The 24,532-nt window shown below is 39.0% G+C and overlaps 1 protein-coding gene across 1 annotated transcript in view; it reads left to right on the forward strand.

Moving 5' to 3' along the window:
* The window catches only part of angpt2b (angiopoietin 2b), a 94,170-nt gene that overhangs the window by 23,218 nt on the left and 46,420 nt on the right, over positions 1 to 24,532 (forward strand). Inside the window, 6 exon segments of the mRNA XM_034160413.1 lie at positions 1,979 to 2,024; positions 2,026 to 2,212; positions 6,991 to 7,115; positions 13,793 to 13,894; positions 20,285 to 20,451; positions 22,409 to 22,421. Of these exon segments, the coding sequence (XP_034016304.1) occupies positions 1,979 to 2,024; positions 2,026 to 2,212; positions 6,991 to 7,115; positions 13,793 to 13,894; positions 20,285 to 20,451; positions 22,409 to 22,421 (640 nt within the window).

Consider the following 24,532-nt stretch of genomic DNA (forward strand, 5'->3'; position numbering starts at 1 on the left):
AACTGGAATGAAGAAAGAGACATGTTTGTTTTCGTAGGCATAACATGCAAAATACTACTGGCAGGGAACACGGCACACCCCAGAGACTCTGAGGATATGAAAAAAGCAATATATATTATGATAACAATAAATAGCCGGGTTCATAAGCGTAACCGTTTAACTGTATGGGATGCAATGTGATCCAAAAAGTCATATTTATACCATCAAAACCCCTGAACTGTTTAAACATCACTACTCTCCGTGCTTACACCGCTTCTCAAACCACAAAGGAGAACAATTTGTTAGCTCGCTATGCCAATTTTATTGAATGTTCTCTCACAAAGTGACTGTGAAATGGATGTGATTGTAAAAATAATTTGGATTGTCTTAGTGTTCCTTCCAGGGTGCACAGTGAAATGTTGCAGAAAGTGAGAGTTTGAGGCATTTAGCCAGCACATGCACAGAACTGAAATTTAGCACATTGAGTCAGAGCAATTGGATTGTTTCGATGAGACACTGCAAATAAAGCTGGTGAAATCAGCCTGTTGGATTTATGGCGTTTGATTAAATTGAAGCCAATGCGGATGTGGCAAATCTTGCAGTTCCCCATGTAAACCTCCATGTTATCATATTCAAATTTAAACCACAAATAAACAAGTCTACAGTCTGGTATTAAGAAAAAACAAATAAAAACTTTTGGCGTCTATAGTTTCAGCATACACAACAACTGTACAGGACTGCATTTTTTTTTTTATCTAACTCATCAGTTTAATCAATTTTATGCCATAAAGTCATGAATAATTAGGGATATGGCCACTTTGAATAACAGCTGTATGCTGGATTCAGGGCCCCGCTAGCAGTGGCAGTTAGCGAGGCCATGACTCAGCATTCTCTCAGCATTTAATCACAATTATCAGACATAATAAGTCTTGCTGTTTGGTTAATTGTACAAACACAAACAAAACATTTGGTGCTCCACTGTTTACATTATGTGAAATTTTAATGTTATTTAATTCTTATGTTAGCACTGTTAGCTCTAAATCAAGAGCAAATTAGTCCATAGTTTGCTGATATTACATCCATTGATGGGGCAACGGTTACAGATGCAATCTGTATGCTGGTCATACATTTAATACTCAAGCTACCCGTGTTGAAAACCACCACCCTAAACACACACAAAAAATATCAATCAAGCCCCCAAACCAAAGTTAGCCTGTTAGTTAATCTTTGCCTTGTCTTTTTTTACTTTTTCCGAGGACCTCAATGGAAATAGGTTTTATGCATTACTGTGTTAGCCTCGACAATTTTATATGCTGTATTGTTTTTAAATACAGTAAAAATTGCATATAATGGATTCAGCTGGACCAGCGAAATTTGTCTGTTATAATTGAAATCTGTTATATGTACAAAATGGACAAAATCTGTATACGTATATAACTGACAACATCTGTTATATGTATGTAACAATTTGTTATAGCCATGAGGTGTCAAACGATCTACGGGGAATCCCCACCTCCAATCAGCTATAGTTTCAACTTGTTTGACAATTGCAAGATGCATTCAGGATTCAAACTGGTTTTGCACAGGTTCCACAGTTTTACCTATTTTTGAGCCTGTAAGGGGTTCAGCAGAGTTAGGCACTTCCAAGATGGCGACATTCGTAGCTGCTCTACTTGAGTTTCAAAACCTTAATTCAGAAAACCTATTGGTTTTGTCACAGAGGGTTTATACTGTATACAGTGTAAGTGTGTGTGTTTTCCTTTGGAATTTCAACCGATACAGGAAAAGACAGAAAAATAAACAGTGAACTAGGTGTATCACATTCATGTCATTTCTCCAGCCAAAATCCACCTGATTAACACACCATATATTAGATCCAGAAACACAATTTAACATAATATGGGTTTTTAGTATTTTTTCGATTTATTATATAAAAGCAGTTCTCACAATAATACATCAATACTGGGATGGATGAGTTTTCACCTTTTGTGTTTGACAGTTTTCTGGAAGAGAGGCTTGTGGCGTTGGAGGCGCGCTACAGTAGGAGAGCTGCTGGGTCTGCAGAATGAGAAGCAGCAGCTTCAGGAGGTTCTGGAGAGACAGAGTCACCGGGTCAGTCAACTCCAGGGTGAACTCGGCAGCTCATCACAGAACAGCACCTTAATACAGAGACAGCAAGAGGTGCTTTCAGATACGGTGCAGCAGCTAGTGGCTATGGTCAACCACTGTAAAGGTAAGAGGGCTATTCCAGAGAATGCATCCCTCCCTTAAGGGAGGTGATAGTCTAGTGGTTAAGCGTTGGGCTTGACAGCAGAGGATCCTCGGTTCAAATCCTAGCCTGACTGGAAAATCACTTGGGCAAGGTCCTTAATCCCCTAGTTGTGTGTAGTGGGTGCCTTGCACGGCAGCAGCATGACATCAGGGTGAATATGAGGCACTGATGTGTAAAGCACTTTTAGCATCTGATGCAGATGGAAAAGCGCTATATAAATGCAGTCCATTTACCATTTCTTCCTGCGTAATCCACAACGGCAAATCAGGGTATGTTTTTAAGCATCATAGTAACTCTTTGATCCATCTTTGTCAATCTACAACAAACATGGTATATATGGTAGTTATGGCCCTCACCGGCACCAGATTTGAAATCACAATTCAGATTTTGGACTGTTTAAGAATTTCATCCTGTTTCTCAAAATCGGTGACAGCATGTGGTAACGTCTGGATATTTGCAGTCTTAACGGCTTCAATCATCTTTACAGGGTATGCGTAGTGATTACGGCTTGAATCTTGCTTGATTGTGCTCTATTGGGGTTAAAAGTTATTGTTATTTTGTTAAAGTTGAACAGCTCGATCATGTCTGGCAGAGGGAGCAAATCCTGACTTTTTTTTCAGACGGGTGGGCAGGTTTGCACTTTATAAGCCAGCTGGTTAGTGGGAAAGATGGATTAAACCATTTTATCTCATTTTTGCACTTTTTGGATGATGGGAAATCATAGTAGAACGATGCACCTGTGGAGTAGCCCTGTAAGGGACATGGATTTATTGTCTCTGTAGCAAAAATAAATCATGAAGTCAACCAGGCAATAAATCAGTTTAGTCAAAACCTAAAAGTAAAATCTCATTGCTGTGCCCAAAATGATTTACATTTATGTTTGAATTACATTTCGTGAGCACCATGCAGCCGTCCTCTGTCCCGTTGAACATTTGCTACCACTGTACTTTGAAGGATCTTGGGCTCAAACAAACCTATCTTGGCACATCAGCTGTCCAGTCACCACAGGAGCAGTGACTTGATTTGTAGCACTTTTTCCCCCCATTTTGTGATGTTACAGTCTCATTCCAAAATGGAGTAAAATCATTATTTCCCTCAAAATTCTACTCACTACACCCCATATTAGCAACAAGAGAAAAGGTTTTTTTTTTTCTTTTGCTAGTTTATTAAAAACAAAATAAAACAAAACAAACAAAAAAAAGAAATCACATGTACATAAGTATTCACAGCCTTTGCTCAGTACTTTGTTGATGCACCTTTGGCAGCAGTTAGAGCCTCAAGTCTTCTTGAATATGATGTGACAAGCTTGGTGCACCTATATTTGGGCAGTTATGCCCATTCCACTTTGTAGCACCTCACAAGCTCCATGAGGTTGGATGGGAGCGTCGGTGCACAGCCATTTTCAGTTCTATCCATAGATGATCAATCAGTTTCAGGTCTGGGTTCTGGCTGGGCCACTCAAGGACATTCACAGAGTTGTCCCGAAGCTACTCCTTTGATATCTTGGCTGTGTGCTTAGGGTTATTGTCTTGATGAAAGATGAACCGTCACCCCAGTATGAGGTCAAGAGTGCTCTGGAGCAGGTTTTTATCTAGGATGTCTCTGTACATTGCTGCATTCATCTTTCCCTCAATACTGACTAGTCTTCCAGTTCTTTCCACTGAAAAACATTCCCACAGCATGATGCTGCCACCATCTGTAGGGATGGTGCCTGCTTTCCACCAAACATGACCCACCATGTGCCTTTTACTAAGGAGTGGCTTCGGTCTGGCCACTCTACCATACAGGCCTGATTGGTGGATTGCTGCAGAGATGGTTGTCCTTCTAGAAGGTTCCCCTACCTCCACAGAGGAATACCGGAATTTTGACAGAGTGAACACTGGGTTGCTCAGTTTAGATAGGCAACCAGCTCTAGGAAGAGTCCTGGTGGATCCAAACTCATTTGTGGTTGATGGAGGCCACTGTGCTCATTGGGACCTTCAAAGCAGCAGAAAGTTCTATACCCTTCCCCAGATTGTTGCAACGGCCAACAAATCCTGTCTTGGTGGTCTATAGACAATTCCTTTTGACTTTATGCTTGGTTTGTGCTCTGACATACACTGTCAACTGTGGGACCTTATATGTAGACAGGTGTGTGCCTTTCCAAATCATGTCCAATCAACTGAATTTGCCCCAGGTGGATGCCAATTAAGCTGTAGAAACATTTCAAGGATGATCAGTGGAAACAGGATGCACCTGAGCTCAATTTTAAGATTCATGGCAAAGGCTGTGAATACTTATGTACATTTTCATTTTAATTAATTTGCAAAAATCAAAAATAAATAAATAAATTCCCATTCCCATTGTGGGGTATTGTGTGAGTGCAAAGTCGTATTTTGGCTCACAGAGGCTATAAAACATGAACTAGGTCCTCAACATGTTGACATGACCTGCAACTCCTTGGTACCACATGACCTTACTACTCCACGAGGTCATCCGGTAATTTAATTAATTTAATTTAATTTAATTATCTTATAATGCACCAAATCACAGCAAAAGCTGTCTCAAGGCACCTCACATGAAACAATTCAACATAAAATTTAAATAAATAATTAAAAATGAATAAATATTCAAATACATAATTAAAAACAGAAGTAAAATCCGGTACAGAATTTTCCCAAAGCTGGGTGGGTGATTTGCCTGTTCAAGGGTTCTTGTTTCAAACATTTGATTGAATCCATATTTTCAATCAAAATTTTTAATTATTTTTCAATATTTGTAATTTTTTTTTTTTTTTTTACCATTTGTCAAAAATATGGTTTGTTGAAGAGACCCAAAAAAAAAAAAAAAAATCTCAATACAGTACTTTTCCAGAGTATATGGACTTAGGAAGTCACTGGACAAAGATGTTTAGCAATGCCAAAATCCTTACACGGGATGCAGGGGACCTTAGGAATAATTAATAATTAATTAAATCCCAACTGTGATGTTGCCTAAAACAAAAAAAACAAAAACAAAAAAAAAAACCTTTTACACTCAACAAAAATATAAACGCAACACTTTTGGTTTTGCTCCCATTTTGTATGAGATGAACTCAAAGATCTAAAACTTTTTCCACATACACAATATCACCATTTCCCTCAAATATGTTCACAAACCAGTCTAAATCTGTGATAGTGAGCACTTCTCCTTTGCTGAGATAATCCATCCCACCTCACAGGTGTGCCATATCAAGATGCTGATTAGACACCATGATTAGTGCACAGGTATGCCTTAGACTGCCCACAATAAAAGGCCACTCTGAAAAGTGCAGTTTTATCACACAGCACAATGCCACAGATGTCGCAAGATTTGAGGGAGCGTGCAATTGGCATGCTGACAGCAGGAATGTCAACCAGCAGGACAGCAGGAATGTCAACCAGAGCTGTTGAATGTTCATTTCTCTACCATAAGCCATCTCCAAAAGCGTTTCAGAGAATTTGGCAGTACATCCAACCAGCCTCACAACCGGAGACCACTTGTAACCACACCAGCCCAGGACCTCCACATCCAGCATGTTCACCTCCAAGATCGTCTGAGACCAGCCACTCGGACAGCTGCTGAAACAATCGGTTTGCATTACCAAAGAATTTCTGCACAAACTGTCAGAAACCATCTCAGGGAAGCTCATCTGCATGCTCGTCGTCCTCATCGGGGTCTCGACCTGACTCCAGTTCATCGTCGTAACCGACTTGAGTGGGCAAATGCTCACATTCGCTGGCATTGGCACGTTGGAGAGGTGTTCTCTTCACGGATGAATCCCAGTTCACACTGTCCAGGGCAGATGGCAGACAGCGTGTGTGGCGTCATGTGGGTGAGCGGTTTTCTGATGTCAATGTTGTGGATCGAGTGGCCCATGGTGGCAGTGGGGTTATGGTATGGGCAGGCATCTGTTATGGATGAAGAACACAGGTGCATTTTATTGATGGCATTTTGAATGCACAGAGATACCGTGACAAGATCCTGAGGCCCATTGTTGTGCCATACTTCCAAGAACATCACCTCATGTTGCAGCAGGATAATGCACGGCCCCATGTTGCAAGGATCTGTACACAATTCTTGGAAGCTGAAAATGTCCAGTTCTTGCATGGCCGGCATACTCACCAGACATGTCACCCATTGAGCATGTTTGGGATGCTCTGGACCGGCGTATACGACAGCGTGTACCAGTTCCTGCCAATATCCAGCAACTTCACACAGCCATTGAAGAGGAGTGGACCAACATTCCACAGGCCACAATTGACAACCTGATCAACTCTATGTGAAGGAGATGTGTTGCACTGCATGAGGCAAATGGTGGTCACACCAGATACTGACTGGTATCCCCCCCAATAAAACAAAACTGCACCTTTCAGAGTGGCCTTTTATTGTGGGCAGTCTAAGGCATACCTGTGCACTAATCATGGTGTCTAATCAGCATCTTGATATGGCACACCTGTGAGGTGGGATGGATTATCTCAGCAAAGGAGAAGTGCTCACTATCACAGATTTAGACTGGTTTGTGAACAATAGTTGAGGAAAATGGTGATATTGTGTATGTGGAAAAAGTTTTAGATCTTTGAGTTCATCTCATACAAAATGGGAGCAAAACCAAAAGTGTTGCATTTATATTTTTGTTGAGTAGTTCAAACTGCAAATCCCTAATATATACTAAATTGTGTCCAAAATTGCTTTCACATGTAAAACCCTCTTGGTAATCCCATATCTTCATGATTTTGCAGAAATCTCCAACACGCCCAAAGAAGAGCCCCTTACTTTCAGAGATTGTGCTGAGATCCTGCGATCAGGAGTGACAGAGAGCGGAATATACAGCATACGTCTTCCCAACTCCTCCCAGACTGCCAAGGTACTGAGGCTTTAAAGGTCATTGCCTTTTCACGCTAAATATCACATAACTGACTGCAACGTGTAACAAAATTTCACCAGTGTTTCTTGCCGTATCTAAAAGTACCGTAATTTTTCCTCAGTATTATTTACTTTATACCAACTTCCACTTGGAACATCACACACTAAATATTGACATTTTGAGGGCTTACCAGTTTTTATGGAGCTCAGTAAACTCGGGAAGGTCAAAGCCGTCAGTTTTATTGGAAGGTGTGCTGGGATTTTGGTACAGGGGTTGATAAAAAATGCCATGCTGGGAAGACAGCAGTCAAGTAAAAAGTAACAAGAGTGTTATACCCGATGGGCGTCACGGCGAGTGAGCGTGTGTAGCTGAAAGTTAATTTGGTAATAGCTGAGGAGGGTACCTTACTTCCGCTGACTCAGATCATCTCGCCCTCGCAACCTCAACCAGTCAACCGGTCTCTCTCTTGGCAGGCTACATTTTCTGTGAATCCCAATTTGCCTTCCGGTCTGACCATCAGACCTCATTTCACCAAAAAAAAAAAAAAAAAAAAAAACAGCAGTCAAATAGTTTATTGTTATTATTCAATACTTTCACATAGTTTGCCGTTTGGCACCGTCCCCTCTCCCTCCTCTTTTTTCCCCGTCTTCCTTCCTGGCGGGGCAGCCAGGTGTTTGGCATTGATGCCATGTGTTTCCTGCTAACTGGGGCCAATGTAGTTTCAAAGATGAAAGTTTGATCCCTCCCCCCCCCCCTTCCCCGCCCCTCCTCAAAACCACCCACATTAAACAAAAAAGAAAGAATCATTGTAGCTTTCAATCTATGCCATCTAATTTCAAAGTGTCTGGCAGGCAGGGTGGCTGCATAAAATCAGACCGTATACCATTTTCAATGCATCATGGGAATTTTTTTTTTATTAAGTGTGCAGAAAACATCTCTGCTGGATGCACATAGATCTACCTCTGAGTCAGCCTAATCACTAATTCATTACAAATGTTGCAAATTAACAATGTTTACAACCCACACAAGATAGGCACTCAAAAAGGGCCAAACCTCACTAATGCCAATAGTCTGATCTCCTGTGGTGATTATGTGATCTTCTACAATATATCTTATAAATTTAATGCAACACATGTCCAGTTATTTAAATTATTGCAAAAACTAGAAGCACTCAGAGAGCGCAAACCTCCACCAAGGCCATAGGGTCACGGACGTCACATGTAATACCCTTTGGCAAAGAGACTTATTCCACATCGTTTCCTGCATCTACCGTCATGTTTCAGATTCTGTGGTTAAACCCTTAGCTCTTCAGCAAATGTATTTATAAAGAGAAACTGCATGAATTACACTTTTTTTATTTTATAATAACAAGTTTATTCAATGAGGAGAAACAAATGCTAAATTATTGTTGTTGTATTGTTGTGTTAATTTGTTCAGCTTTTGTGACCCATCTTCATGAAGTTAGATGCACAAATGTTGAGACTGGCCCTATCCTTCAATGATAAAGAATCCTTAAAAAAAATTGCTGGATCCGCATCGTGTTCCGGATCATTACCAAAATTCAATGACTTCTAAGTTAGGCCAAGATACACCCCTGGTAAAAATTTCATTGAAATCCGTTGAGGATTTTTTGAGTAATCCTGCTAAACAACCAACCAACCAACCAACAAACGCACGCGACCGAAAACATAACCTCCTTGGCGGAGGTAATAATGGTTCTAAAACTTGTTAGTAACCAGTAGATGGTGTACAGGGGAGCAACCATCAATTCCTCCTCTTTGTTTCTTCATTCTTTCAGATGTTCTGCAAAATACATATGAAAAGCAGAGAAAGTGTATCTATTTTGGGCTACTGTATTAACACGGCAGTGCAACATGATGGCCTCCATGAAAGGGACCAGCTCCTATAGCGATGTGAAGAACTTAATCTAAGATGATGAAAACTATTTTTTGTAGCCAGTAAACCAGTATTGATCAGTATGTCTGGTATTTATATTTGTATATTTCTATTATATTTTTAAATTTGTAAACTGTGTTTTGTTTTGTTTTTTTAACTTTCACTTTGAATACTCTGTGTGCTTCTTACCCTGTGTGCTGCTATAAAATGCTTCTGGAACCTCAATTTCCCTGAGGGAGTCTTCCCAAGGGATCAATAACATTCTAAAAAATCTAATCTAATATAATCTAAAAACTCCTACATTGTACATACTGAAGCTTTAAAAGTGTACATACTGTCTTTCATAATATGCATTTTATAAATAGTTACAATGCATACTGCTGGTGATATATAAAATTAATTAAGGTATTTATTGTGCACTACATCTGCCACGCCATTAACACTTAACTGAAATAAACCGGTTTTGAAAATGGATGGACAGAGGTCCATGTAGTATTCCTGAGAAATGAATGAAGTCTAAAACAAATACCCTTTTTACTGAAATATAAGTCACATTTTTACTAGCTTGTGGGGTCCTCTAATTTATACTTCGGTGTGACTTATATACAATAAATAAATAAATACAAATCACACGTGTTGTTAATAATAATTATTATGATGGCTATTTATTTGTGATTTTCCCAAGGAATCAAAGCACTAAACAAAATAAACTCTAATAATTAAAGAATAAAGGACACTAATAAAACTAACTAAGCAACAATGAAAAAAACAAAACAAAACAATAAAATAAATATATAATAATTTTTTTTTTTAACCGGTAAGACTACTCCGGAAAATACTTAAAATGAATAAAAATAAGAAACCCTATCCTGGAATGTTAAAGAAAGACAAAAGAAGAAGATGAAAAAAAAAATCCATTTTGCACTGTTCCACTCCACAATTGTATTTTATTTTAAATATTCTACCTTGGCCCTTGGGGGTTAGTAAGGTTAGACCATACTTTTGTGAAGCACCTAGAGGCAACTCTGTTGTGATTTGGTGTTATATAAATGAAAATAAATAGAAAATGGAAATTGGCCCATGCTCTACCCCTCCATTAAATTTTATGGAAGTTGGTCTGGAGGTTTTTGCATAATCCTCCTGACAGCCAGACAGACAACCAAACTGAGAAATAGTAATGAAAGCATAATTTTGTTGGCAGACAATTAAGTTTATTGCAAGAATTTGATTATATATATATATATATATAAAATATCAGTTATCAAGTTGTTCACCAATGAATATGGATTTATACACCCTATATATATAATATCAGTTATCAAGTTGTTCACTAATGAATATGGATTTATACACCCTGAAGAAAACCATACACCTGAGGCACCCTGAGGCCGAAGGGTGTATGTATAAAGCCATATTCATTGGTAAAACAACTTGATAATGATTTTATCATATACCTATAAGTGATAAATGCATGCAGAACACAATGCGCATGCTCTCCCTTCACTCACTGCCTCCGGGAGTATGGATATGGGACCCGCAAAGAATCCAAGTCATGGCCACGGAGCTCTGCGGCTGCAGTTACTGAGACCGTGCAGTGGGTGCTGTGGCATCAAAACAGTGAGCGTAGTCTCTGGACCTGGTGCTGGAGTTGGATGCAGCTCAGCCCAGCAGAGACAGGGGCGGTGTGAGTGGCCGCTGCGGCGCTTACCGAGCCTGCAGACTCAGTAAGCACATTGGAGGCAGTGAGAGCAATCGCGGTGATGCCCGACCAAGTGCCGCGACCAGCCCGCCTGATAAGGACGCAGAACACAATGCGCTGTTAAAAAAAAAAAAAAAAAAAAAAAAAAAAAAAAGAAGGAAGCATGCAAAATTGCACTAAAAAAATCTGCGAAACTGCGAGGGCCGCGAAAGGGAGTTACGTTCTAAAAATAACCCGCGATAGGCAAAATCAGCGAAGTAGTCAGCGTTATTTTTTTACAATTATTATAGATGGGTTTCTCAAACAAGCATTAAGATTTTCTCACTTTTCTCTCCTGTGTAAACATTCAAAGTTCAAATAGAACCTTTTCCTATAAATAATTACAACTAACGATTTTAATTTTAACGATCAACCTACAAGGTTGGACACATAAGAAATATTAACAGTGAGTCACCAGTATTTCACAGTTCCTCTGACCATGCCTCTTCGTCGTGGCGCCGCTCTGCTGTCCGGATTGGCCGATACTCGGGTGGTATGAAAAATATTACCCGGTGTATTGCTATTTATTCTTTAGTGTTTTATCCAATCATATTGGCATATCATTTATAGGTATATGATATGATATATGTATATATCACACCCATCAACATGATTCAAAGTTAAATACCTCACAAACTGCTGGGGCTGTGTTGTTATTTAAAAAATCATAACGCCAAATAAAGTGTACTTTGTTTTTAAAGTTTATGATAAAACCTTTGCCCCAGATGACTCACTACTGACTAATAAGAGAATCTGCAGTATTCAATACAGTTCTGCTGGTATGACTCAGAATAGTGGCCATATATTGGATATTACTTCAATTGAGAATTCTATTTCAAGGCTTTGGTTTTATACTCAGCGTGTTGCTTTTAAGGCCAGAACGCTGGCATAATGTGGGATAATCAGTGAATATTGCTGTGGCTGCTGTGTTTTCTGATGTTAGCGCCTCTCGAGTATGATTTCTCTTTCCTGTTTTGTAGAAGTGCTCTGTTGGTTTTATAACAAAAAAATAGAATGTTGATGTATGACAAATTACGTATTTTGACGTATGACAAATAGAAATACATGTTCACATATCAGCAGTCACACACTGCACAACAATTCAGATGGGGTAAAGTCAGCTATTTGGAAGCCAACAGACAAATTATTAGAAAGTAACAAATGTCACATGATAGTAATTTTAGTCAACATTGCACAGTCTGATGATGCATCCACCCTTTAGCTTTGATATTCAAATGCAGTTAAAACATTATATGGGAGTCAAAGAGGCATCTTTCTGCCTAGATCCAACATCCTTCTGCTTACACAGCAGACTGCTAAACTTTGATCATGAGTACTCATCTTTGATCCTGATCAGTAATCTCTGATCTTGAAATGCTGATCTAATTGCAATGCCTAAACCCTCACTTTGGTCATTTCATGGGGGCTATGTTGTCATTGCTGTCTCCACGTCAGCTTGTTTGTCTGTTTGCAGAATATCTCTCCTTTGATCCAATAATTGCTGTAAACATCATCAGAATTAAGGATCAACTCAAGACACAATGCTGAAATGATGATCACTGTAAACAAGATCACAGTTGTAGCACAAAGGCAGGATTTAGAGCAAAGATTCAAAATTAGCTATCAAAGTAGTAGTAGTAGTAATAGTAGTCAGTCCTGTATGTTGAGGCCCATTAGCATAGAAGTTATGCGTAAAATGTCACTATGATTGTGGATTTTATGGTAAAAGCACCAAATTGTCCACACACTTGTATAATGAAAAAGATATTGTGCCAAGCTCAATTAAAAATATATTTAAAAAAATAAATAAATAAATAAATAAGCAATGTACTTGGTACAGGCAGGTAAGAAAACATTGAAATTACACTTCATTTTGACTGTATGGCATGTAGTTAGAAAGAGAGCATTTTGAAGGTATTCCCAAATGGCATCTTGTATTTTACCATTTATTATCCAAAATACACATTGTATGACATCTACATTATCATTAATATTATTTCAAAAATGTCTGTACAATCATTTCACATATTTGCCCCATTGCATCGTTGGTCTTATTACCAGGTTTCTGTAGTTTGAAGCAGAGGAGAGACGGCCACTACCCTGGATGGGATGCCAATCTGACATCCTTTTAAAGCTGGGTGGCAACAATGTAGATTGTTTGTCCATACAGACAGGGTGATGTAGGAATTAACCCAGCTCGAGATAGCAATAGCCTTCATTGAGGTACCTATTGTAAAAAGCAAAAGGGGGGGGGGGGGCGTCTGTGGGGGTTATGGTTAGGTGAAGGGGTAGGGTTGGAAATAGCAAAACAAAAGAAAACAAATGTCATCGAAATGCCACTCATTTTGTGATGGGATCATGAAAATAAATGTAAGACTGTGCTGGAGATCTCACCAACAAACAAATGGCGATGAAAACAAGCTCCTTGACGGTGGTGCAAATAACCCTAGCAACACAAAATGCATTTAATCTCACCACTCACAGGAGAAATCGACATATTCATTTAATCACGATGCCCAAGAGAAGCTGGAATGTGTCCAGTTAACACCGAGAGCTTGTAAAAGGATCCCCTTGACAAGTATATATTTCAAATGCTGTCACCAGATGAATAAGTGCATTTTATTCCTATCTACAAATGGCAAAAGTGAAGCCAAGTAAGAAAGGAAACAACACAGGGAACCAAAAATGCTGGCGCCTCTTCTTCAGGACTCACTCATGAGAATTAGAGGAGAGGAAGTTGATATGTTAATTTTTTTTTTTTTCTCCTAACCACCTGGGTCATATCATTGCACGGCACCTAGAAATGTTCACTTCCCCCTCCGTGTTCCTGAAGCTTCCAAGGCAACCTTGAAATAACAACAAAATGATGTGTTTTATTTCTTCAGGTCATTTCTAGCCATGACTCCCATCACTCTCCCCGCATTGACTGCAGTGCCGCCGAGGGGTGTGATAGCTTGAAATTAATCCCAGTTTACTGACACATATGGTCAAATTTGATTGAGATTAGCATCGATAGTGTTGTCATTTGCCTTCATTTCTGCAGGTTTTCTGTGATATGAAGACCAGAGGCGGGGGGTGGACGGTGCTGCAGCATCGGAGAAACGGGTCTGTAGACTTCCATCGTGGGTGGAGGGACTACAAAGCGGTGGGTGATGCAGGATGCAACCTTTGTGCATTTTCCTGAACAGATCAGTATTGTGAGACCACACGGGGGGTTCCACTAGCTATCCGTGGGCGGTCCGTGCACAGACAGCCGTGGGATACCAGCAAGCCTGTGATCCCAGGTGACCCACGGTTGTTGTATTTGGCCTCCTTGATGTTCTCTACCACCCCTTGTGTTATTGCACCTGCTCTCACTCGTTCTCCCAGTGTTACTCCCACACGCCCATGTGCATGCAAAACACATATACACATGTCAATTCAATTAGAATTATTTGTACAGCGCCATCACAACACAAGTCACCCAAAGGCACTTCACAAGGGTAAGGTGTAACCTTACCCACCCATAAGCAAGAATATTAGTAAGAGCAGTAAGGAAAAACTCTGACAGGTAATTTTGATTATAGGTAGAAACCTCAGGTAGACCAGCCTCAGACAGGTGACCATCTGCTCTGGCCATACTAACAATAACACAATTATAATTAAGAAAGCACAGCCCCCCCCCCAAAAAAGTCAAACATGCAAAGACAGAGATGGTTCAGCTAAGCAAGCAAATACAGTCCCAATAATAATAGAGTCCCATTGTCCAAACAATCAAGTGGTACAGATCATGCTCACATGAAGTGCAACACATCTGGGATCATCATAGTCAATTGACAGATCTGTTCCAGAGAACATTTCCCAAAGCATAGTCAGTTGTATTAGATGAAACAGCAAAGTAAAATATCGTCTTCCACCACAGGATTTCTGAAGGCATCCAGGGGGAAGTCAGTGTGACACATTTTGCTTGGTTGGTTGAACAAAATAATCCAAGATGGCAGAATATGTTCTGAGACAGCTGTCTTTCTGGATGAATCTAGTATTAATTTGGATATATCTAGTACAAATCCAAAAATCCTGTTTTTGAACAAGATAATACCGCTGAGGTGATTTATACGACATCTTACGGAGATGTTAGCGTGTTCAGTAGCATTACAAGAATGTCACCGAATGCCACCATTGTACTGAAACAATCAATCACACTTTGGTTTCATCAAGCAAGCAAGCATGGAGGAAAAGCTCACAGTGACCGTATCTGGTTTCTATCATTAACATTGTGCACCTCAAGTAGTCACGAGGTGGCCATTGCCCTGGGACGCCCCAACGAAACACACCAATTGCTTCTTGCCCTCATTTGTAGTGAATCTGACAGTAGAATAAATGGATGTGCATTGTTTTATGAGTGATAGTGGATATGGTTTGTATGTTGTGCAGTGTAAGTGGTAATATTAAGAACACAATTTTATTGTGTATCTTCAGAGGAAATTTTAATTGCCCTAACTGTTCGCCAAGAGCAGAATTTTATATATTACGACAAGATTGTGTTAGCTGCCATGGCTAACTACTACAGAGGGAACTGGCAGCAATGCTATCCACCATAGCTAACTACTACAGAGGGCACTAGCAGCAATGTTAGCCACCAGGGCTAACTACTAAGGGCCTGAGTAGCAATGTTAGCCACCAGGGCTAACTACTAAGGGCCTGAGTAGCAATGTTAGCCACCAGGGCTAACTACTAAGGGCCTGAGTAGCAATGTTAGCCACCAGGCTAACTACTACAGAGGGCACTGGCAGCAATGCTAACAAAAAATATTGAGCCCTTCAGTGGTTGAAAATACTACTTCCATCAGTCTCCACAATATTATAAGTGATAAACATTTTTTGTGATGATTTTATGTTGGCTACATCTTTAATTAATGTGTTTTTCAGACACCGGATGACTCACATTAGCTGGCTGAAAAGCTGGATATTATGACACTTTAAAAAAAAAGAAGTTGTGACTGGACCCAATACAGTTTTCATACACAAGGGACTATGAAGTTCTTCCAGGCCTCTTGTTGAGCACACTTTTGTTTTGCTTGGATTTTTATTTAAATAATGTCTTTGAGAATCGCATCACACAGTTTTCTCAAAGGAATCAATAGTTTGTGAATAGCGTGTGTGTGTGTGTGTGTGTGTGTGTGGTGTGTGTGTGTATGTGGTTGGGGGGCGGGGTGAAACATCCTGTTGAGTCTTCCTGACTGTATTAAATTATCAAGTAAAAGCCAGATTGGGATTTTAGATTGAAGAGTGAAAACAAAAAAAAAATGTTTCTCACCTGCTCCAGCAAATCAGTTGTCACAGCTTGAACTTGGAATAAAATGCATAACACACTGCAAACACAAAGGAAAAGATAATAAGAGCTTCAAAAAGACCCCACTAAAACCAAAGCAATATTTTCACAAGCGAATGATAAATATTTGGCTCCATTTTGGACGCTGGAGGGCGAGCGGCACTGTGGATGGCAGATAACCTATGTGCTGAAGGTCTCTGGTGACCTTGTTCATGCTCCCAGTCCAGCATTCTCCCAGTTTGTGCCCATATGTTGCTCCCTGTTGGTGAAATGATAAATGATTCTTGCTATATAATATTCAATATCACTTAAATGCAAGAACAAACTCTTGACAACTAATAATGCATGGATAATATCTAATATAAAGTATTCATAAGGAGCCAAACTAATTCTTAATTCTATTCATACGTAGTGCAACCATAGGGGTTATGGTTAGGGTTATGGGTAGGGTTAAGGTTAGGTTTAGGGTTAGAGATAGATTTTAAATAAAGTTTAAAATTTATGATATGTATGGTGACTTCATACTTTGACCCATTATCAAGTGTGAGACACTGTGGCCTACATGCATGGTATGGGGTCAGTCTTTAACCTAGTTGCCGGTATTAGCCACAGTTATTTGAAAATTTACTTTATTAGTTGCTTTTTTAGTTACTTATGCAGCTTTATGCACTTACTTTATTAGAAGCTGCCAACAACTTGTAACTAATAAGTTATGTAACTAATAAGGTAACTAGTAATCTAACTTAGTTACTCTTAAGATTGAGTAATCAGCAAAGTACTTAATAATTACTTTTCTGAGTACTCAGTCTTAAAAATAAATAAGTTAGATTACTAGTTACTTATTATTTACATTCAGCAGCTGCCGACAAGTTGTCCACAGCTGCTAATGGAGTAACTGTATAAAGTAACTGTAACATGTAACTTTAAAAAAGTAACTAATAAAGTAACTTTTCAAAGTTACTGTGGCAACAGGTGCTCGGATCCCAATCATTGTATTTATTTATTTATTTTTTGTGCTTATAGATAATTACGAGAGGTGGGCGATACCGGGAATTTGGTATTGATCTGATACCAAGTAAATACAGGCCCAGTATCGCCAAATCGATACCGATACTTTTTCATATTTAAGCTTCATAGATCCAAAGGATCCAAAAGATCTAGGATAGAATTTCACCAAACATTGCATGTGACAACAAAATACTTTATTATCACAATCACATTTTTGTTTAAAAATATCACTCAACACAACTTAAAACAAAATCTCCTGATGTAGAGGGCTGACAAACCACAATACAAGGGTGCACTGCTCCATACTGTGTGACACAGTGCAGCGCTGCTCTTACAGACAGAGAGTAGACTTTGATGAATCTGCGTGCGGGAGAGAAAAAAAAGCTTGAGTATCAATATTTTTACACAAGGATCGTTCAATATCAATACCAGCGTTGGTATCAATATTGTCAATATTAGGATCGATCCGCCCACCTCTAATAATTACAAATATTTTGCATCCACATGGAGTGTTTAAAATCATTACTTGATAAGATAATTTTGGCTGTATATATGGATAGAAAACTAGTAAAGTAGGGTAACATAATCATGTGACCTAGATTAACCAATCAGAAGTGATACATTCAAATAGATTTTATATTCTATTTATATTCTGTCTAATCAAAATCTACAGATGTAGTACTCGATTATCTACTTTTCTGCCTTGAAAATACAAATAGTAAGGAGACTTAACATTATAGCGGCAGTGATTGACAGTTAGCATATGCATGCTCAAATTAATTTGACCTTTTCACACTGCGAGTTCACCTCTCACATTCCCTCGTGTCTGTCAAATATGACATTTTGTTCTTGAAAGCCCTTAGTGGGATTCATTAACCAAAGTTGCATTTTGCCTGTCTCTCTCAAGACAACATTATTATTAATTCCCTGGTGCGACAACATTGATTCCCACTGTGAAACAGCTCTGTCAGAGCCATTATTCCCACAGAACACTCACTGGAGCCCATTTACTTTCATTAACACTGCAGATTCCTTCATTTTAACTTTTAATCTGGCCTCCAAACTCACACTACTCATGTGTGAGTTTGTGTACTTTTATTTGTGTACTTTTATATTCTTGGAATATTTTGGAAAATATGTTATTCCTAATTTCTTTCACAATTTATTCCACATACATAGATCAGTCAGTCTGCATTTTCAATCCCAAATCAGAAAAAAAGATGGGAAAAGAAAAAGAAACAAATAAACACACACACAAATTTTTTTTTTTTTTTTTTTTTTTTTTGTACATTTTTGGTAATGTTCATTGCCAAATCAGGAAAAAATGGAATAACATGGAAAATGCAAAAAAAAAGAAAGAAAAATGGTGATCATTACATTTACATCAACTTCTGTTTCATTTGAAATAGTATGAACCCATCTTCCATATTTTCTTTGATGAAATTCATTGTTCTTAATATCCATGTATTCTTCCATTTAAGACCTGCAACACATTGCAAGGAATAATTTGCCCCATCTGTCATGCTTAGTTATCATGTTACGGGGCAATATGTCATACGTCATAGAATCCAATGGACGTCAACCTTGTTTGACATTTACATTGGAGGCCAAGCATTCAGCACAGTCGAAACGCTTCCATTTATCAATCCTATTAGCTCAGCCAATAATTTGCATAACTTTTTACCAAAACTGGAGCAACTTTAACTTTGGACCCCTATACAAACTGAAACTGACCTTTGTCAGCATTTTTGCTGTTTTTACCCCATAACTCCAGAACATTCAGTTATAGATAGTCCAAACTATACCTTTTTGGAATTGATATGAGCAGACAAATAATGTGGTGTAGTATTCAACATGATTGGTGCATTTTTAAATTTTGACTTCTGTGTAATTCTTTATTGACCCCTGTAGGTCTTTAGAGGTCAGCTCCAGGATGTCTCCATATCTGAAAAGAAACAGCAGTTAATTTAGAATAGGTGTGCCAAATTCTATGCTTTTATCACAGAATGCACAATTGTTTTGCTATGCCACCCCACTAACTTGGAATTTGGCTGACACCTGCGGCAAGAGGGATTGAATGGGCTCTCACAGGGCACTCTCTGTCTTTCAGCCACTGGTGTGTGCGAATAGTTGTAGTGACAGGTGGACAAGGCATTGGATGCAGCACCGATTTTTCATGAATGGCATGCAATTCCTCCTTGTGCACTACTCTGCTTCAATCGTGTCATGTGTGAAAGGGACCCTTAGATTTGTTTTCCTGTTTTAGAATCTTTCTCTACTCCAGGCCAACATGAGTATGTGAATGGGGATGCAACAGTCAAATGTGCTGTTTCCAGTCTCTCCAGTCACATAATTCTTTGAGAGTTGTCATGCGTGATTTGGTGGCTTCCCTCACTAGTCTGTTTCCAGCATGGTCGCTTGCTTTTTGAAAAGTGCCTACTTGCCACAGATTTACCATACAGTATCATACTATTTTTATGTCTTAATAATTTATGTAAATGAAGTCAGAGATACATTAATTGACTTGGTGTTCATGTATGAATTTATGATTCAATCCATATGTTTAGAATAAATTGCCCACGTCCCAACTTTTATTAGAATGTGTTGCAAGCCTTAAATTAAGAATTAGTGTATAGTAGCAAACGGAAAGAAGCTGATCACATGAACTATGAAATATCTTGAGTTTATGTTTGCAATGAAATAGATGTCAAAGTAAATGTCAGAATCCCTATGGTGTGTGTGTGTGTGTGTTTATTTGTTTCTTTTTCTTTTCCCATCTTTTTTTCTGATTTGGGATTGAAAATGCAGACTGACTGATCATATGTATGTGGAATAAATTGTGAAAGAAATTAGGAATAGTCTTCATGACAATAGTGAAGGAGATCATGTTGATGTTTACCAAAAAGAAAAAAAATGCAGTGGATCACATTTATATAGACAACCTACATTTTTAGATTTTGCAAGTCTGGGCAGTGCAGGATTTCCAGGTAAATTAAAGTGTCATTTGTGCATCTGCTTGCATTGGGAGTGGAATATTCACTTCATAAACTCAGTGGACTATCTGATGTCATCACTATGATAAATGTGGCTTCCTAAATTGAGGTCCATTTTCATATTAACTTCAAAATACTTGGCAGATTAGGCGTTGAGTCATCCCTCTTGTTAGATTTTTTTTTGTTTTCATCCCATTGTTTTGCTCTCTTTGTGTCCATTCCAGGGCTTTGGGGAGCTGTCTGGGGAGCACTGGTTGGGGAATGATATCATCCATACACTGACCAGCTCCCGGGAATACAGTCTGCACATCCAGCTAAAAGACAGAGACGGCAGCGAAGCCTTTTCACACTATGACCGCTTCTACATAGACGGAGAAGAGAACAACTACAGGTAACCCTCCAACATAAAATACTCACATTCTGAATACCAGTAGGAGGAAAGGCTTGTGGGCTAACCATGATATTTTACAGGATAAGACCACTTGCAGGCTATTTTTACCTGAGGCCATCAAATATGGCCACTGGGTTTTGCAAAGGCATGTCATCCATCTGTCCGTCTGTCCGTGTTCAACATAAGTCCAGTCCCACTACTGCCAGACTCTTGAAATTCACAGAGAACATTCTTGGTAGACGGACCTTGGACAAGTTCAAAGATGGCTAACCTTGATGTATTTTAAGAGGTTCAAAAGAAACATTCTGTTTCAATCTGATTTGTTTTCTTTTTGAGTGACGCGGGTGACGGCCAATCAGAGTAGAGCTGCACTGTGACGTCAGTCGCCGGGCTCTTCAAATCTGCTTTATTTCGTGTGTTTATATACATGTTTCTCATATATTATGTAAAAGCTAGCGAGAAATAAACACTTCTAAAACTGAAAAGGCTGTTTTCAGAAACTAATAACACCTCTGAACTTATTTACAAGACATTTTGCCAAGGAAAGCAAGGTGATGTCACTTCCTGGTGTAGCTACTTGCTAACAGCTTTATATAGCTGGTATATTATGTAAACGCCAATGAGAAATAAACAGTTCTACAACTGTAAATGCTGGAGTCATTTACAAGACATTTTGAGGATGTTAGTTTGCACGCTAACTTCTGCTAACTCAAAGCTAACTTCCTATGGAGTTAAATTTGTCTCATTAATAACTGCAAATGCACAGAGGGTGATCTATAAATATTCCTTGATTTACACAACATGAACAAATGATGATTTGATTTGAACATGTACAAATTGTAGGTAAAACAACAGGATCTTAATAATTAATGAAACAACTTAAAATTAAAAAGAACACAATGCTCATACGACTGAGGGTATTTTAGCGTTGCGTTATATTTTTAAGATAGTGCCTTTTGAAGCTGATAGGTTTTCCACTAGCGCTGCAGTACTTTGATTCTCATGGTGTTGAAGCCATCATCTCAATGGTCAAATGTTTTTGACAGCTTGTATGACATCATAATTACTCTATATATGGTACTGTGCAAATGTTTTAGACATCCCAGGCTTCCATCCATCCATCTATTTTCTTCCGCTTTATCTGGAGTCGGGTCGCGGGGGCAGCAGCTCAAGCAAAGCCGCCCAGACCTCCCGATCCACACACCTCCCCCAGCTCCTCCGGGGATCATTAATGAAATCACCTGCTGAGGTGACTGGTTGCACGGAAAACCTGCAGTGTCTCGGCCCTTTATGGCACATGATTGGCCACCCCTGGTGTGGAGCGTCTCACAAGGCTGCACTACACATGCACGTCAGACAGATAAAATATAAATGAGAGAACATGTGCACATTTTCATTGAGGTTTACAATATGTCATGCATGCATCCAGTGAAGCTGGCAACTACTAACCGGTTAATCCCCCGGTTTGAAATTAATCACCTATCTGCTACAACCAGGTGAAGTTGGGGCACTCCCTTGACCTTATTATAATTGCTGGGGTCATCAAAACAGAGGCACTTGTGCTGGATCATGTCCAGAGAAAGGCACCACACGGACAAAAACTCGTACCTGACCATTTCTGACAATGCAAGTGATACTCATGCAAATCTACATATAAGTACAAAATACATTTGGTGTCACCTTATGTAACTGGTTAACTTCCAAGTCTCACCATCAGAAATCAAAGATTCAAACTACTGTAAAAGTCACTGTTCCTGTTAAAGGTGTTAATATTTGGAATATTTGCTCTGATACATTAAATCATTTGGTAACTTGATTGGCTTATGAATTAGGTTTATCGATTTTGTTTCGTTTTTGGGTTTGTGCATGGTGCACTGCTGTTTGCTGTTTGTGTTTTGAAATTTTAGTTTGATGATTAATTTATATTTTGTTTTTGTTATAACGGGTATATGTGCAGGTGTGGTCACATGGTTTGTGCAGTTGGTTTCAAATCCCACCCCTGCCACATTCCCTCCATGTAATGTGGAGTTGCATCAGGAAGGGCAAAACTGAAAACTTATTCCAATTCAACATGCAGATCCACCTTGACTCTGCTGTGGTGACCCCGGGTGCAAACATGGGAGCAGCCAAAGGGTCTTACTTACTATCATGGGTACAGTATATGCATATTTTCTTTTTTATACATATGCATATATTTTTTTTTTTTTTTGGTAAAGGGGTGGGCATTTATAAGCTTTTGCTTCTGCCTACACCCTGTCGGGCACATGGGTACATTGTTAAATTGTTTTCTTTGCTATTTTGAACCTGTTTGTGCCAAATAAATAAATTATTTGTGCCAAATAAATAAATTAATTAATTCATACAGTAAGACAGAAAGCACCAGGACCCTCAACCTTCATGCTCCTGCAAAGGTCTTTGCATCACCAAACACCTTTACACAAGAACTTCATGAATATAAGTCTCTAAGCTGTTCCCAGGTATGTCTTTATCTAAAAGTGTGCATGGACTGCAGAGGAAAAAATTACAAATAATGTCATTGTCTACATACCTAAGGACCAAATAGTGTCTGCATTCATTTATACACTGATGAAGTAGCTAATGTTATCAGTTCTGCTAGTAGCTAATCAATGCTTGGCACTACAAAATCAATATGATATCAAGGCATCTCGTGTTGAGTAAAATGCTGAAACAGTCAGCCAGCCCTTCTACAGTGAACTTTCTGTTTTATTTCAAGGTCTTAATTAAAAAAAAAAAAAAAATGCATTAACCATTAAGAAATTACCAGCATTTATGTACATGCAGTACATAGTTTTCTTTGTGAATTTCCCTCCATACAAAGAACAATAGAATTAAACAATCGCAATGTGCTTGTAGGATCGATTTTCAGTTTTAATTCAAGGCGTTTAACATGATGTTGCACTAACAATTCAGAATTACTGCTGTGTTTATACAAGGTACTTCAGTTTCAGAGGCTACAAGTACTTAGACAAACTAAATGTAACTATCTATGCAAATTATCACCTTATTGCCAGTTTTATTTCAGTGTTGGTAAGTCACTGACTTTTTTCCATGGTCCTCTGTGTTAAATCTGACTGGAATAATTTATGTTCTTTTTTGCCCATGAAATAAAAAAAAAAGACTAGTGGGTGAACCCAGACACATGCAGGATCTATGAAGGCGTTACAGACTTCTGTTGATGTCAGTGGAGAAATTGACATAGCTGTATATGTCCCACATCCTATCTCAGTGGTGGAAGAACATGAACACCTTTACTCTGTGGACTTCTTGGAATGGGAACTTTGCAAAATCATTTGCAAGAAAGAAGAAACTACTGCAAAATCATCCTTCAATAAAATCTGAAGTGGACACAAGCCTCAAACTTTCAACACCCTGCCCGGACAAAGCATGATGCATAAAAGATCACAGTGCTGCTGAGGTTTCCACATAAACACTGCATGACCCGAGAGGACCTCTTCTGAATATACGTGAGGGAATACTGACCTTTCACCCTGAATGGGAAGGCCTTTTCAGCACCTCGTGGAGCTCATTACAGCGATTTGCATACACTAGGGAAGAACTTCAGTTCGTGATGACGAGCTTGAGACCTGCGTGAGTGGGCATGTGTGTATGTGCACATACGTATTTCAATGAAACATTGCAGTGTTTCATTTGAAGCTTCCACTGGGATGGTCCGACCCTCACTGTGAGCTTTCTGCACAAGCCCCATGAAAGAACTAATTCAGCAAGTTTCACAAAAGAATCTCTAAGTGGATGAGCATTACGGGACAGTATTAATGTTTCGGATTCCTTCTCATATTTTGAAGAAGAAAGCAGTGTTGGGTTTTGATTTTCTCGAACCCTAATGCAACCCCCGTTGACTCCCTTTCACATTTTGCTACCCTGATGTGTTGGCACGGTGGATGTGAGCATGTTTTTGTAAGTGCTTTTACAAGCCTGACAGGATTATGCTAATGCTGAAATATTGCATAGAGATCAAGGTAGCTAGGCTACCCTTAGTGACCTAATTCCTTTGCCTAGTAATGTTTCATTAAGCCAACGTTGCAGCACATTGCCCACGATG

The sequence above is a fragment of the Thalassophryne amazonica genome, chromosome 20, assembly GCF_902500255.1.
Source record: "Thalassophryne amazonica chromosome 20, fThaAma1.1, whole genome shotgun sequence".
Classification (NCBI taxonomy): Eukaryota; Metazoa; Chordata; class Actinopteri; order Batrachoidiformes; family Batrachoididae; genus Thalassophryne; species Thalassophryne amazonica.